This window comes from Limanda limanda, chromosome 8, assembly GCF_963576545.1.
Source record: "Limanda limanda chromosome 8, fLimLim1.1, whole genome shotgun sequence".
In the NCBI taxonomy this organism is placed as follows: Eukaryota; Metazoa; Chordata; class Actinopteri; order Pleuronectiformes; family Pleuronectidae; genus Limanda; species Limanda limanda.
The window spans coordinates 8770589-8787901 of NC_083643.1; the positions used below are offsets into that span (position 1 = coordinate 8770589).

General features: G+C 39.4%; 1 protein-coding gene across 10 annotated transcripts in view; it reads left to right on the forward strand.

Annotated features, from left to right (window-relative positions):
* Positions 1-802: 802 nt before the first annotated feature.
* The window catches only part of LOC133008611 (receptor-type tyrosine-protein phosphatase beta-like), a 40845-nt gene continuing 24334 nt past the window's right edge, over positions 803-17313 (forward strand). For 9 of the 10 annotated variants that reach the window (XM_061075839.1, XM_061075840.1, XM_061075847.1 and 6 more), the window contains exons 1-7: positions 803-1076; positions 13351-13372; positions 13839-14033; positions 14310-14570; positions 15219-15479; positions 16234-16503; positions 16697-16957. In XM_061075839.1, coding sequence (XP_060931822.1) covers positions 1008-1076; positions 13351-13372; positions 13839-14033; positions 14310-14570; positions 15219-15479; positions 16234-16503; positions 16697-16957 — 1339 coding nt within the window. In that variant the 5' untranslated portion in view covers positions 803-1007. The remainder of the gene's footprint in view (positions 1077-13350; positions 13373-13838; positions 14034-14309; positions 14571-15218; positions 15480-16233; positions 16504-16696; positions 16958-17313) is intronic. The other variant, XM_061075844.1, reaches the window with a different exon arrangement.

Consider the following 17313-nt stretch of genomic DNA (forward strand, 5'->3'; position numbering starts at 1 on the left):
CTGGACTTTTAACCCAAACATGTTTGTCAACAGACTCTACTGTGTCCTTGACCTCATACCTTTATTTGGATTTGCATACCACAAATATGTTCCTTTTTATATCATTGTTATTTGAATATGTTTGCCTGCGGGGGTCTGAAAACATGTGACGACCATTTTTCCATTGAAACAACCAGTGGAGTGCTCGTTCTAATCCTGCCTGGTTGGAATGGGCAGTTTGTCCTGTGGTGATGCGGACAGACAGACAGATAGAAATACAGATGGACTGAAGGACAAACAGACAGACAGACAGACAGACACACACACACACACACACACACACACACACACACACACACGGTCGGACAGACATACAAATGGACAGACAGATAGACAAATTCCTGGAATAGAGAACTATAAACCTATAAATGGAATAGGTGATTATGAATTACTGAATGTGGACACTAATCATCAGCCAAACTCAGCCACTGAACTTCACTGAAGTTTCCTAAGAAACATGACAACTTATTAGCTGCTCGTCTTTGCAGGGAGTTGCTTCACAGACAGATGAATTCCTTCACCCTGATTGGCCAAGTTATGTCAAGAATGTGGGATGACTCCTTTCTCTTTTTTAATTTCTGCTTGACCGGACAGCCCTCTCCTCCTCCTCCTCCTCCTCAGAGTCCCCCCCTGGTCGGGCAGGGTCCCTCGGGCTGAGGCTGGGACTCCTCGGGAGGTGATAACTGGGAACGAGCTGCTGGGCTGAGGAAGAGGAGGAGGAGGAGGAGGAGTGGCACACTTCACCAAACTTCCCCCGAACTTGCCACCGCCTGCTCCTCCCCGTTAACCGCGCGTAAAACTCCACGTTCTCAACTTTCTGCCCACTGAGTTCTCGCGAAGTAGCGGCAGTTTGCCACAGAAGTGAGACTTTCGCATTTTGCTTGAAGCAGGAACTAAGTTTTGGACAATGACAGGACTCAGCGGATAGGACACAGAGCCTCCAGTCGTGTCTCTGCTGCCTGCGCGTCATGATGCAGCCGCTGCGGCGCTCCGGCGTCTCTCTGTGGATTCTGCTGCTCCTCTGCGCGCTGCCCGAGGTGAGAGAACATCCTCCATTCACATGCACTGGGATCAGACTTTAACCCAGGTGTTGCTGAGGCTTCATTCGGGTGAACAGGCCGCTTTGCTGGGATGGTGATGGTCAGTGTGGGACTGCACCTGTTGCGCAGGTTGCTGAAGCCTGCAAAGTGAAAAACCTCTGTGAAGTCTGGGAGATAGAGTTGACCTTTGCTTATTATACAATTAATACAATTCAATGTATGTCAGCAACAACTTAAAACAACAATTTTCTTTTTCTTTACAATCGTGGCCTATTTAGAGGAAGTAAAATTTACTTTTTTTTTTTGCACATTTTCCTAACTAAAGAAAATAGTCAGTGGAGATTCTTAACATTTCAAATTGGTTTATTGGATATTTAATATATCTGGATTGTACAGCTCAGTGTCAAGTGTGTGAAGAGTGTGTGCTGCTCATCCATCAGAGCAACAGGTAACATACAGTCACAGACACTCTGAACCACCTGTCCTTGTCCCACTGGTCTTTCTTGTCTGTCTTGAGAGAGAGAGATAGATAGATATATAGATAGATTGATAGAAAGAGAGAGAGAGAGAGAGAGAGAGAGAGAGAGAGAGAGAGAGAGAGAGAGAGAGAGAGAGAGAGAGAGAGAGAGAGAGAGAGAGAGGTTGAGAATGGCATGTGAGGATGTGTGTGGCCAACACAAAGGGGTCAGGAATGGAATGAGGTGCAGCCCAGTGTCCCTGTCCGTCCTGCAGCCACAAGGGACGACCTCAGACACAGTGACTTGGTCGTACCTTTGATGGTTTAGTTTATCATGTGCAGGTTCTTTGGTCCAGATAGATTGACTGGTGCACGGAAATTCAGGACAGAACCCTCACCACTAAACAGACACAAATTCAATGGGCCTCTTGCTCTCTAAAGCAAAGGCAGAGGTGCTGTGACGTTGTTGTACCTTGAAGTCTGTCAATGTGGTTGTCTCTGTGGATATTAGTAGTATTTATTAAATAAAATGAGGACACATTCATTCTGCATTAGGTAAATGTTCGAATATCTTTCTTAATGATTTATGTACAGGCTGCTCACTTCTAACCTGGTACCCACAACCTTTCAGATATCAGATTATAATCCATTTAAACAGCATAAAGTAGTTATAACTCAAATAAAATCATCTGCATCGCTAATAGTCCACATTCTATCAGATATTGAATTCATTTTGAAGATGGGCGCAGATTTTAATTTACTTTAATTTACAAAGCACTTGTAAAAATTGGTACAGATTTTCAAAAGGCCGTTGTCTTCTGATGATCCTATCTTGGTCTGTTCTGTCGAAATGAAACGGTGAATGCTGATAACTGTGACGCCCTTATTTATCAAGTAGGGAAGTTCATGCTTGACCTTGCAGAGTAGGTGGAGTGCTCCGTGAAGTGAGCTGAGAGTTGACATTTAACTGATCAACATGTGAAAATGTAAGTCTGCCAAAATCCCCCCTGGTTTCAATACCATGGAGGACAGCAGGTTCACAGACTGACAAGAACTCACATCCCATAAGGCAAAAATTAAAGAATCTCATGTTGTTTTCCTTTAAATTTTTCGATAATTGGATTTAGACTTTTGATTGTAAGAGAAGTCAGACGAGACAATCAGATACAGATCTCAGGACTTTCTTGTTCCAAACCTGCTGCCCGATCAAGGGTCTTGGGATGGAGTGAGAGATTAGACATCTGATTGCTGAACCCTATTAAAGAGAACTTTTTTTAATGAACTGGTAGAAAACAAGGGCATGTATTCACACCTTTGAAACGGTTTATTTTCACACGTCCGTGAGCTGGAACAGGGCAACAGAAAGCACCCTAAATAAGAGGAACAAAACATAGTTGTGATTTTGCTTTATTTCTTCTTTCTTTCTTCTTCTTCCCCTTGTTTTCTTTTCCTCTCCTTTCGAGCAGCGTCATTGAAGTTGTTTGAGGCCACATCAAATACTACTAGTTTTCATCTGAAACTTAAATGATCTCTGTCCATACTAACACACCTGAAAACATATATCACGTGACCACACACATACATTGGACATGCACGTGTTGGTGTACATAGAATTTACCCTAAAAAATAGCTTGTCTCAAACATTTTTTCACATTTTCATTTGTTTTCTTCTGGAAAGGGGCCGATAGGAGACTGGGGAATCAGCGAAGGCCCAAAAAAGACCCAATCAGCAAGCAGTTGCTCCTGCGTCATCATTTCCAACCATCTCTGTCTGTGCTAGTCCAGATTGAAACACTAACCCTAAACTAAAGTAGAAGCGCTTTCAACCTTAACTCGGAGTGTGGACGCCGTGTGTGTCCGAAGACGGCCTGCTGTGTGTTTTGAAAATGAAACGCATTAGTACGAATGTTGCGTTACTCTTTGAACTATTTCTCTTTCTCATCACTCTCCCTTTTCCTCGCAGCTGTCATTTTGACACGCGTCACTGAGTCTGGGCGTCTCTCACACGTTAACAGGAAGCTGATGAGGTTCAAGCGTCACACCTTTATTCTCCTCTGTACTGATGGAAACAAGTCAAAGAGTTTTATATTAAAAATTTGTCAATAAATGACAGAAATTTTGGATCTTTCTTTCTCTTCAGGACCAGTACTTAGATCAGGGTTGTAATATGGATTTGAGTCTTCAGGGTACATCAGATGACATTGAGATCTTCAAAGATAAAATATGGTTTCGACTAAAATCACAAAGGAAGTTAGAGTAGAAAAAGGGGAAATACTTCACTTCCCTGAAATGAAACTTTTTCTCATGTTTTCCCTTAATTAGACATCAGGGTCAGGGTGTGAACTTCTATAGTGCTTATATCTAGTAAAGGCGCTCTGTTTTATTCTATTTAAGTTTCAGTTCCTCTTTAAAAGGGCTGTGGCTGATCAGGCTGACTGAACAATGGAGAACAGTGAGAAACAGAACAGCTTACATAACCGCACTGAAGCGTTCCACACGATCAGGATCGATGCACCTCTGATCAGGTTGTAATCGAGTGGATCTGTGGGGGAATAACGTGCCTCATCAAAACCGCATAAACCACCAGGATCTCTGAACAGGTCTCAGAAAAAACATTTGAATCACCAGTAAGTTATAAAGTAATTTTGATGTGGTCTGCAGCACATCAGAGAACCACAGTTATTAATTAGATTGAATGGATTTCCTGGTTCCGTTAAATTGTCTTGAACCAGTTTAATTACATAGAAAATATTGTGCCATATCATTTTATGTGACTACCTTTGGGGACCATTAAAGTCTGATATGAAAGTTTTTTTTTGTCTGAATAAATATATAACACAAATTCAACTTAGCTGTCATAACTATAGATCCATTCAGTGTTTATAATTTGATTGATAGTGGATATAATGTGTATTTTGTTACGAAACGTTGCAAGTTCAGAAGGAGTGCATGCAAAGTTACGGCAGCACTGTCCTTTATTAATGAACAAGGAAATGTACAACACTTTGCATGTGTTTATCATTCTACGCAGTCTTTCTCTCTCTCCATTCATCCGTACATTTCTCTTTCTGTCTGTGCGAAATGAGAGCATGATGACCTGACTATCAGTAGGAAACATCTCGGAACAAGGAAATGTGACGTTTTAAAAGAAATGACCCGTCTGTGGCTGCGGACAGCAACTTTTTGACTAGCTGCCGTTTTTGAATGCCTGGCGCTGGTATAAAATGTGTTCTGACGTGCGATACTCGTCAGAACACAAGTGCCTCTCTCCGAAATGTATTTGTCTCACACTGTATTCACATTTGAAAGCGTAAGAGTCCTTGTTTTGCATCACATTATTGGTGCAAAAGCCGCAAATCAAGTCCTCCTTTGTGGAAGACTGCACCTTCCACCCACTCGCAATCCCCATTCAACCATATCAAGACAGTCCACTTTCAAATTAACATCCCCAAACACGCTGCCCTCAGCCAGGGCTGCAGCTGGAAGTTCAGCGTGTACAAGCTGAATCACAAAGAGTCACAGTTCCCCAGTCCATGTAAATGAGACACAGGCTCCTCTCTCAGCCTCAAAGGCCTTATTGTCAGCAGACAGCTATCGTTTTATCAGTGGCCTCTGAGAAAATCATGGCCAGGCAAAGCTTTAGAGGGGATGAGAGTTATTCATTTTTCTCTTACTTGTCTCTCTATCGCTCGCTCTTACAGCTTTTCTTAATGGAGTTCTGGAATTCTCCTTTTAAATGGCCCATCGGTACAAAATGACCATAATATACAGACAGAGGGTATTAGTGGTGGTTTCACAGGTGTGTTGTTGGTCAGTGAGCTGCTGACAGCCAGGTGCTGAGGTATTTGGTTTGAAAAAACCCTCCGGCCCAGACGTTCTCGGTTTTTAGCCACTCGACCATAGACTGTATATAAAGGTGCAATGAGACGTATCTGAAAATTCCTCAGATCTGGCCCTGTCATCTTTTTTTTAATGTCATTTGGAGACAGAGTTTACACAGTTGTGATCATGGACTGGAGATGCAGTATCAAGGTCACTTTGAGACACGCACTTGACCAATAACGAGTCAATGCCAGCTGTCAATCATGACTAAAACCAAATTTATCTGAAATCTAAATCCTTAAACATACAAACAGAGTGATGATACCTACATGTAATGACAGAAACCTTTAGGAAAAATGTATTTAAATGGTCCTTTGACTTCTTAGTTTGACCCATGTCCAATCTACTAACATGGATGTGAGGTGCATGACCTATAATGCAGTCAACCTCCAGGTAATTTGGCTTCACTTTTAGGAGCAGTCATATTGATTTACAGACTATAGATGCAACACGTAATGCTGGTCCAGGCCATAATAATTATAATTCAATGTGATATTGAGACCTAACGTCTTTAATAAATGACATATTACTAATAAATAGGTTTCATATTAGCTGTTATTGATAGTGATTAATAAAGTGAATGATTTAATGTCTTGTTAAGGACAAAATCTATGCCGTCAATACATCTGTATATATGTTTGCATTGTAAATATGAGAGAGGCACAGACTATGAACCGCTGCAGCGAGGACACATATAACCTTATAAATAAAAGGTAGGGATTGTTAAAAGGCCTAAAATATATTTACTGTCAGAGTTCGCAGACGACCACACGTCACAGCCCACGCTCCACTTCGACACACGCATCAAGAGGAAGCTCTAATGGCAAGTGTGATGTGTATCAGCAGCAGTGAATACTGCGTCACACATTTCCATAGCCTCAGATGTGGCCCACGATAGCAGCAGCAGGACTGTGGTGTGGGAGGCTGATACCTGGAGACAAACCACTGAAGCTGTCATCCGCAGCTTTCGGAGCCAGTGGATATTTTTAGATGTGGCTTTTGGCATTGTTTTATGATTCATGTTCCATATAGCATTCAACAGAAGGACTCTCTTGGAGAGATGTTCCATTTGTATTCCCACATGCTATGGCCTTCAAATGCTGTATAACTTCTATATTGAATACAAATATATAAACACAATAAATAACATAGTGAATTTATTGACTTGAAATCATGTATTGCAGGGTTAATCTATAGTTATATATTGAGTAGTAATCACTTAATAGAGTAATATAAAAACTGTGTAGATTCATTATAGGGTATTATTTAATAGAGCAGCAAAATAAATAATGTCACAATAAAAATCTGGTTACAGAGAAGTATTTTACTTTAGGTCATAATCCTTTTCTCAACTAATGTTAACAGACCCTTTAGGATAAATCATCCATACACTGCAGCCTCTCTTAAAAATAGTTCACCCAAAAATAAATTAATCACTCATGATCTACTCACTACTCACCACTATGCGGATGGAGGTGAAGTGTCCACAAAACAAAAAAAGAAATGTGAGCGTTCCTTGGCAGAATCCCTCCGTCACGTATCATAAGATACAGTTAGAAACAAACTTCAATACATCACCAGTTGTAGTTTGGTTTAGTGAAGTTCAACTCACATATGCACAGGTCCAAATATCAACAAGAAAAGACAGAGGAATAGAAGAACCTGGTGGCCTTAGGTAGAGACACGTCCATATACGAAGGCAGAGAAGAGGACTGATCTGTGTGTTTAATGGCTGTTAGCTGCTAGCTACTGAGCTAGTGCTACCTCACTGTTTTAGAAGTCAAGCACGATCATGTACATCTGTCCATGTAGCTGTTGGGTGTCGATTGACAAGGACCTGCATTCACACTGGTGTTAAACTGTCTACATATTCATACACTAATAGTATATTATATTATCTATTGTATAGTCAAATACTTATTTCCACTCCACTATATATCATATATTATATCATACTCTCTGTATATTCTTTGTATATATAAGTCTATATACACATATTTATACATGTGTACTTGTTATAATTATAATTATTATATTATTATTATTACTATTATTATTATATATACTGTTGCTGCCATTATTACTATATTCTGCTATTATATTGGTATAATTACTATCATATATATAAATATATATTATGTTATATTATATACCATATATACTGTACTATTTTTATATACTGTCTAACAATAACATTACCATCATATCATCAGTACTATTACCATCATCTTGCCACTGCACCTTATCTACCTATTTATCTTGTGTTTCTGTTTTTTATTCTTTCTACCTCAATATTTTTTATTTTATTGTATTGTATTGTATTGTATTTTATTGTATTCAAATATACCGGCTGCTATGACAACTTAATTTCCCTTCGGGGATGAATAAAGTACTCTATCTATCTATCTATCTATCTATCTATCTATCTATCTATCTATCTATCTATCTATCTATCTATCTATCTATCTATCTATCTATCTATCTATCTATCTATCTATCTATCTATCTATCTATCTATCTATCTATCTAAACGTGGTCACAATGCCTCCCCCGACATCGGTCCCTGACCAGCTCCAGAGGTGGTTCTGCCTGTTACATCACAATCCAAAGTACAGGTGTAAATACATCATCTACACCTGTAGGTTTATGTGGTCAAATGGCATCAAATAACAATCTGATCCCCTGGAAGTCTAAGGTTCAAATGGGGAACAAGTTAACCTGAGCCTGGCCCTGTCGTGTGGCTCTCGTCTTCCTGAGTGAAGTGCAACAAATGAACCGCAGCGAGTGAACTTAAAAGTCCTTTTTGTTTTTCTGGTGTGTTATCAGGGGTCTGTGGGTGGGCTCAGCGAGAGCCAGGAAGTTATGTTAGAGCAGGAACAATGAGCAGGTCGCCCATGAGAAACCCCTGAGGTAATGACCTTTAAATAAAGAACAAGCTGTTGATTTATCAGAGGCTTCGAGGAGACAGTGAGAGTTACAACCCTGACAAATCTCATCACAAAGAACATCCATGTTAGTAATGTCTTTTTGTGAAAGAGAAATTAAATATAATTGATAACACACGATTGTCCCACACACACACCACACACACTCTATTGGGGAAAGGTATTATTGGGCAACTGAATAGGCTAATAGGAAAAATACAATTTGATTAAAGTATTATCACATTGATCAGTATTAGGACCTTTTGTTTTCATACACAAACACATTTTAAAGTTTTTGTTTTTATTAAGAAGGGTTTTCTCAGCCACTATACGGTAACAAGATGGACTACAAACCTGTAACCACCAGCGATAAGATAATAAGATTATTCAAATCATATTAAAATGAGCATACCAAAATATCACTGTCACTAATATCAATGTCATATTCTAGCTCACTGATATTTGCAGCAACAGACTGGCACAAACAAATGTTTTTCAAGCCGTTAGGACCGGGAGATGTTAACACACAAATGATGACGAGTAGGAAAAAGTAAATACATGAAGAATAAAGAGAAGCGTCATCAGCACCGAAAAACTTGATGACTGGAATAAAGCTGCAAAAAGAGAAGTGCAGGAAAAATCAATAAAGGAAAGGCGACGACTGCCAACAGTATGCATTCTCAAATTCTTCCACACACACACACACACACACACACACACACACACACACACACACACACACACACACACACACACACACACACACACTGGTTTGAGTCAGATAACTCAGTTTTTGCAGACTTTACAGCTGCAGAGGAATCCACTTTCTCCACTCAGCAAAGTCAACGCGGTCACCAGCACAAGCCCCTCAACCCTTGTGCGACTTTGCGTAATTCAAGGAGCAGAAATGCTTTATTGTGCAACTTTCTTCCTCCTGTTTTTGTTCCAAGTTTATCAGATTTTCAGACGCTGTGAGGTTAAGTAGTCTGATCCGTGGGCGAGCGGCTTTTAAGGTGATTTTTTTTTTTGATTGTCTTTGGGCTTGAGTGTTATTATTGAGGAAGGAACTGGGTGCGTTATCAGGTGATGAGGGAATGAGGTGGAATCATTGAGTGGCAGGCGGCCGGCCTTTAGAGTTGATGTAATGTTTATGTAGCGGTCAGAACACCCATTTCCTCCTCCTCCTGCAGACAGGCTCAGTCGAAGGGCACAGATACAGTACACAGGGCATGAAGGTCATTGGCTGAATCACAGCTCCAAGTATATACAACTTAACTAGTGCCGCTCCTCCTGAAAGTCTAATCGCTGTATTTTCAGATTTTGAGCTGAAAACAGCTACAGCTTCAGTGGCTTATAAAAATAATATATAATGTCCCTGTTGAGATAAATCAAAACCTAACTCAAAAGCAGGTCTAAGACAAGAGATTCCGAGCCAGAGTAGAGCCAGTGGAGCAGCCGGTGGACCAGGGCAGCTAGAGGGAGATCCCTGTCTTCCCTAGTCAGCATGCCTAAGTGTCCTTGGGCAGACAGCCACCAGGGGGCGATCAAGACACTTTGGCAAGACACATGTCGCCCATCTTTATGTGTGAAGTTTGTCAAAGAATCATATGGAGCTGGGGTTTATACACTGTAGGTGCAGCAGGAGGGAACTGCATTAACAGGTCCCAAAAAACACTTGAAAAAAACACAACATCTATGCATCAATTCCAGGTAAAATAATCAGATGAATAAGAAGCGTAATGAGCTAGAGTAGGAATTTAGGGATAAAAAGCAGGGAGGGAGGACGTTAAGATGGATGGAGCAGATTAATCAGAATGTATTTTATTTGTATTTCTGGAGCAGTATTTCCCAGATGGGACTTTGGGACTTGGGTTGCTGCTGCTCTCTGAGGCCGTGCCAAAGCATAATGGCTCGAGATGTTGTTTTGTTTATTTAGTCAAGAAGAAATAAGTGATTCTTAGGACGAGGGCCAACGGAAATAAAACATTTGGGAGTCATGGCTCAGAGAAGTCGTATCCCCAGAGGTCAGTTCAACATTTTTGTCAATTTGTATGAAAACATGAGGTTTGTCATAGTCAAGAGGCAGCTTTCACATACTGGTATTTGACCTTTAGCATATTTTTTTCTTTGAGCTGGAAAATATTGATTGATTGCGATTCTGTCCGGACACAGGCAGTTTAGTTTTATGAAAGATTCAAAATTAAGAACATCTTCTTTTGAGGTTCAAAGGTCATTGTTGTGCTTTGGAACACCAGTTGAGAAACAGTCTCACCACAGGGTCCATTTAGTATCTGACATGATCTTCATCAGCATCATGCATCTTTTCAGATTTCTACTTTTCTTTTCCTTGCACTTTAAGGACTTATTCTCTTCTGTATTGCCGGCCGGGTTCAAAGGTGAAGGTGTCTGTGGTTGTGTCCTGATAAAAAAAAAACGTCTCTGAGGTTTTAACTACATCCAATTTAACTCACCCACTGAATCAATATTTCAAGACACCCTCATGCGAACCATTCACTTTAATGAATAGTGCAAAATAGTAAAATGTTTAGAATACTACAAAAAACTATTAAAAAGTGCCTTTTTAACATTGTACATTGACAAAGCATTGACTTTATATACCTCAAAAAATGTAAAAAATAACTTACTAAATATTACTTTCATCAAGTTACAAAAGTTACAGATATACATTTATTTTCTGGAACTAATTCTTAATAAAGCTTTTGATTCTGATTGATTTGTTGTACTAGGATTTTGACTAATCTATTAAAGTGACCAGACCGTGAGAGCGTAGATAAATACCACTGCTCTGTCATTGCCTAAAAAACATTTACTATTCGGGAAAAGTGTCTGAATAAATTACAGATATAGTGAGAAAGTCTCAAGCAGCAATTCACACTTGCTCTGACAGGGCGTTAGTGTGAAGCTGAGCTCTGCCAACGTGTTGCACAGCCAGCAGAAGAATAGTCATCAAGATGTACACTTCCTCATACAAGCTGTTCCTCCTGTTAAGGTCAGAAATCCACCAAAGAGATATTATAAGAGGCTTAAAGATATGTAAAAGATACATATATTCAACTATTTTTCACAATATGACTTAAAAATGCTTCTTAAAGGAGACATATGATGCTTTATCAGTGTTCCCCTTTCCTCCAGAGTGTTAAAGGTTTTTTATGTAAGTAACACTGACGGGCAACATTACTTCCCTCAAAAGTGAAGCCAAAGCCTCTCGATCACCCCCTGGTGGTTGTCTGCAGTGTTGGTCACAAACCCTACCGCCTCCATGTTTATGGATGGGACATGGACTAATAAATGAAAATACACATCTAATACTCAAAGATGCTTTCAGTAATTTTATGTATAGTTCTAATCACACTGATGTTTTTTTGCTTGTTGTTTCTTTTCTGGTAACTTTGGTTTTAATTCGATACTTGATAATATAAAAAATCAAGACCAATCATATCAGAGTGGGCTGCAGCAATGGACAGTCTGAGGAAAGTGACCTGTTTTCTGAAAATTAGAGCATGTTAACCTTTTCAATTTATAACACAAAGTAAAATTATGAACCAGAACATGAGCAGCAATGTCCCGTTTAACACACAGTATATACTGTACCGACATTTCATTCACTATGTAAACATTTTTCAAAGAAGAATGTGTGGCACCTTTGTGCCTCAGAAAGAAGAAAGGACCCTCAGAGGATTTGGAGGAAGGGCAGGGTTACTGCTCTGAATAGAAAAGATAAAATTAAGATGAGGACGCCCGTCTCCAGGGATAAGTGGGTGTGTGGGGCAGCGTAAAATACAGAATGGACGAACCCTGGTCTCACGATTTCTGAGTTGTGAGGTCTGTGTCTTTTCTGCTCTATTTCATATCAAATTACAAACTAAAACAATATCACAATTGACACAAATAAGTACAGTTTTGCGAAAGCGTGTTGGACAATCCCCAAACATATTAAGAATTACAGCTGAATATCTATTGCACAATAATCAATGAATGTGAAGTCTGGTTTGTCTTTGTTGGGAGTTAATGGCTGACTGTGTGTGTGATCTTTGTGTGAGGGGGAGAATTTTGCAGGTTTAAGCAATGATGTCATGTATTTAATGTTTAGCTTGTGTGGTAAACAGAGTGAAACCGACATGTCAGCCAGGGGCTCTGGGCTGTTTAAGTTTGGGCTAATAAGTAATGTGGAGCTGTGTGTTTAGTCCTGAAACCAGAACACTAGTAAACCTCAGGAGTACGTCGATTTAGTTTGATTCAAATGGACGTGAGGTTGTGTGTTAAGTGTATGCGTGTGTGATATTGTTTTTTTGCTCTGATCAGGATTTTGTGAAAGGTGAGATATTCAGGATGCAGTTATATTCCCAACATCCCAGTTTAGGTCACACAATGATTACCCACAGGAGGGAATTACCAGTTTCTACTTCCTACTCTGTAACTGTCTGTAAACATGATCTTTTCTTCAGGTGAATTAGGTTTTTTATGGAGCTTTTGTTTTTGCATTTGCACAATTGACAAAGATTTGTTTTAAGGAAAGAACAAGCACTTTCTTAGAAAAGTTGTAAAAAGGTTTCTATTAAAAGTTTTAATAGAAACCTTTTTCTATTAGAAGTGTTTGACTTCAAAATCCTGTCGGTAAAGATGCTTCAAATTCAACAATGGACCAATAAAAAAGGTCTGGATATCTGTGCCAATAAGAACTGAAAAATACACTATACTATTCAGTTCATCAATGTTAAACTAAATGTAATCAAGGATTTTAAACTGAGTTTACAATGGGTTTGTTTTGTTAATATTCGAACAGTGACAGAATAAATGAATAACTTGTGACCAAAGTCTTTTTCAAATCTAGCTTAATGATCCTGCATTATCACAACATATCTTAACACATTGATGTTCAGTGACAGTGAACCTGTATCAGATACTTTACTGCTGTTCACAACTCACTGCTGACCTCTGCTGGTGCAAAAATTATATATTTTGCTTTTCTCTTTCTTCATCTCCTCAGAATTCCAGTACAGGATGTAATGGTGAGTACGGACTTACTGTGTCTTTAACGTTATCACATAATCCTGTGTTTAATATAAACCAATGTAATTGTACAAAATGCAAATGTGCCAAGTTAGCTAATGGCTAATGTTCATGGGTGTTGATGTTGTTAGGCATCCAGTAATGATAACAGTAATGCAATGTGTACTATAGCCAAAACACGCTGTTGTGATAAAACTATGTCGACAGTAGTGTGGTAATATACAGATATACAGTGGATATAAAGAAGTACCACTTTTGACATTGTTGTGACTCAATAAGCAGTTTCTTATAAAAAATAAAGTTGCTTTTTAATTGTCACATTTGCCTGTTAACATATTTATTTGGAATAGTAACACAAGTAACATAATAAATCGGTTTTCTTCCCATAAATTTAGATTTTTTTTAATCTGTTTGAGCTCATGGTTGTTGTTGTTATTTTTTTGTTCTTGTTATTCTGTGTCTTAGACTGGCCGTGTGTCGACACTGGAACAGGAAACTTTACAGTTACAACAACAACGGTCAGCCTTGTATCGAGACCAAACTGTGCTTTATCCACTGAGAATAATATCCATGGAAACGGTTCACTGACTGGTCTGACTTCTGGAGTTGTCTATCAAGTCTTCATCAATTGTTCCAACTGCTGTAAAGCGATCACAACAAGTAAGTCTGTTTACTTGGTTGAATCTGAATTCTTACTTTTATTCTGCACATGAACGGAATATCTACAGCAATGACTTTAGACAGCATAACACCTACAGCTTTGCTAGAGATCCAGCATGTCTGACTGTTGTTTTAATGACTGTGGATAAGTTTGCTTGATATTAACACACCGCAGATACAGTATCTAACACAAAGACACATTGTGTTATACTGATGACGAGTCACGAGAGTGTAAATCCTGAATTCTTCCCCCTAACACTGCTCATTCACTAACAGAGCCTGAAGTAATCAGAAACCTCACAGTCATGAACGTCACCACGTCCACTGTGTCTTTGACCTGGACTCAACCAGTGGGAAACAGCTCCCTCTACAGAGTATACTGGACAGATGGACGTTTAACTGGGACTTTAAATGGGACTAAAACCTTTGTTCACATTACTGACCTGACTGCTGGAGTCAAGTATGAAATAAGTGTCACTGCAGTGGCAGCTGACGGCCACACTGGCGGACAGAGCTTCACCGTTGTCCGATACACAAGTAAGTAGCGTTTATGAGCCGTCGGCTGAGGACACGTGGTGGAGAAGACTTTGCAGTGATCACAAGCAGGATTAAAGGGATAGTTCATGCAAAAATAAAAATGCACTCATAATCTTCTCACCCCTAAGCGGAGGGGCGGGTGAAGAGTCCGCTAGCATCACCACTTCCACTGGGGGACTTTGTAAATGAGTAAATGACATAGTTTTGATTCGGGTTTACTGACAATTGGGATGTAGACATTTTTCTACGTCCTGGATATTTCACCTCTCACAAATGCTGGGGCACAGCATTTCCAACTAAAATTGCACTAGGAAAGCAGTTTGACGATAAAGCTGATGGCAACATGTGTCTTGTTTGCACTGTAAATATAGTCTAATTTTACACAGTTTCAGTGTGTACGACTTAGCTGAAAGGGATCTATTGGCTGAAATTGAATATGACATAATCCTAGTGATATTTTCACTAGTGTGTGATCATCTAAACTGAAGACTATCATAGGTCAACTTCAACTTCACCTCTAGATGTGGTTGAATTCTACACACTTTTTTTTGCTCTATGTTTTATGTTGATGGTTTTTGTTTTTTGATAAAATTTTTAATTGTTTCCTCTCTCTCCTTTCCTCCTCTCTCCTCTCATCTTCTCCATTAGAGCCAGGTATAATCGGGAAACCTACTGTGTCCTCAACCACGTCCTCCATCTCTCTAACCTGGCCCGCGCCTCCTGGTCAGGTGTTCATGTACAGGTTGGAGTGGCACAATGGTGGAGAACTGCGGAAGACAATGTTAACAAACAACACCTCTGCTGTGTTGTCAGAGCTGACCTCTGGCTCTAACCACACCATCACCGTCGTCGCTGTAGCTGGAGACAATAAGACACAAGGAGACCCTTACACTTTCACTTCATTCACAAGTAAGCTCCACTTCCTGTCGTCAACATCTGCCGATTAAACATACACAGTTGCGGTTTCCTGATTCATTTTGAGAAAATTCATGTTTGTAGCCATTAAAGTTAATCCAGCAATCAAAAAAATGTATCATTGTCAACATCTAACACTAAAAAGTTGCATCTGTCAGCAGTACATGTAAATATAGTTTATAACGCACCTAAATGTAAGAAACAAGACATTTTTAAGAGGTTATGAATGTACAGTATTTGTCTGGTATTTTAATGTCAGTGAATGTGTCTTTATTTCCATTAATAATCCGTTTATAGAGACCACTCTCCAGTTATTGTTGCCCTGTTTAATACTTATTCATATCAATTAACCCCTAAATGTCCTTACAATATATATAAACCTTTTATTAATTGTTTATATACGCATCTGACCATTACTACTGTCAAACATTAGTCACCATATTATCTACCCTACCTCAGGATAACTGAAATACAATAAAAAAATCCTCAGGTCCCTTAATATCACTAATTCTCCTTTTACTTGAAAGAGGGTGCCACAAAAGGACAAACGTCTCTTCCTCTTGAAGAGATTTACTCTATTTTGTACTGTAATAGTATTTTTCAAAATGTATTACTTTGTCTGCTTAGCGGCGACAAAAACTGCATATCATATAACATATACATGATGCATCATTAAGAATGTGATGGACATCTCTTGCTCTCTCGCTTTAACTAACATTTCCATCATCTCTCCACGACATCATCCTAGAGCCCAATCCTGTGCTGAACGTTGCAGCCAGCCCTCGATCCACCACCTCAGTCGCAGTGAAATGGTCGTACCCTGTTGGAGCTAAGCTTTATTACAAATATGTGGTTGAAACATACAACATCACAGGGGGTCCTGTTAAGACAACAACAGTGGACAGCAACAGCACTGATATACTTGACCTGGAGCCAGGAAATAAATATAATATCAGTGTCAGAGTAATTGCGGCGTCAGGAAGTGAATCTACGGAGGAGCAGACATTGAGTTACACAAGTAAGAGCTTCCATTTTAACAGAGATTTTTCATTACACAAGTAAGATGATGAACATTATTTTCCACATCATAGTTTTTCTTTCTTTCGCTTTATGTATTATGTTTTAAGTTTTATGTTGATGGTTTTTGTTATTTGATCAATTTTAAATTGGCTCCTCTCTCTCCTCTCCTCCCTTCTCCTCTCCTCCATTAGAGCCAGGTATAATCGGGCAACCAACTGTGTCCTTAACCACGTCCTCCATCTCTCTAACCTGGCCCGCGCCTCCTGGTCAGGTGTTCATGTACAGGTTGGAGTGGCACAATGGTGAAGGGCTGCCGACGACCATGTTCACAAACAACACCTTTGCTGTGTTGTCAGAGCTGACCTCTGGTTCTAACCACACCATCACCGTCATCGCTGTAGCTGGAGACAATAAGACACAAGGAGAACCTTACACTTTCACTTCATTCACAAGTAAGCTCCACTTCCTGGTGTCAACATCTGTCGATTAAACATACACAGTTGCAGTTTCCTGATTAATTTTGAGAAAATTCATGTTTGTAGCAGTTCAAGTTATTCCAGCAATAAGTTAATCATTGTCAACATCTAAAACTAAAAAGATGCTGAATCTATCAGAAGAACATGTAAATATAGTTTATAACGCACCTAAATGTAAGAATCAAGACATTTTAAAGAAGTTATGAATGTACAGTATTTGTCTGATATTTTAATGCCACTTGATGTGTCTTTATTTCCATTAATTATCCGTGTTTAGAGACCACTCTCCAGTTATTGTTGCCCTGTTTAATACTTATTCATATCAATAAACC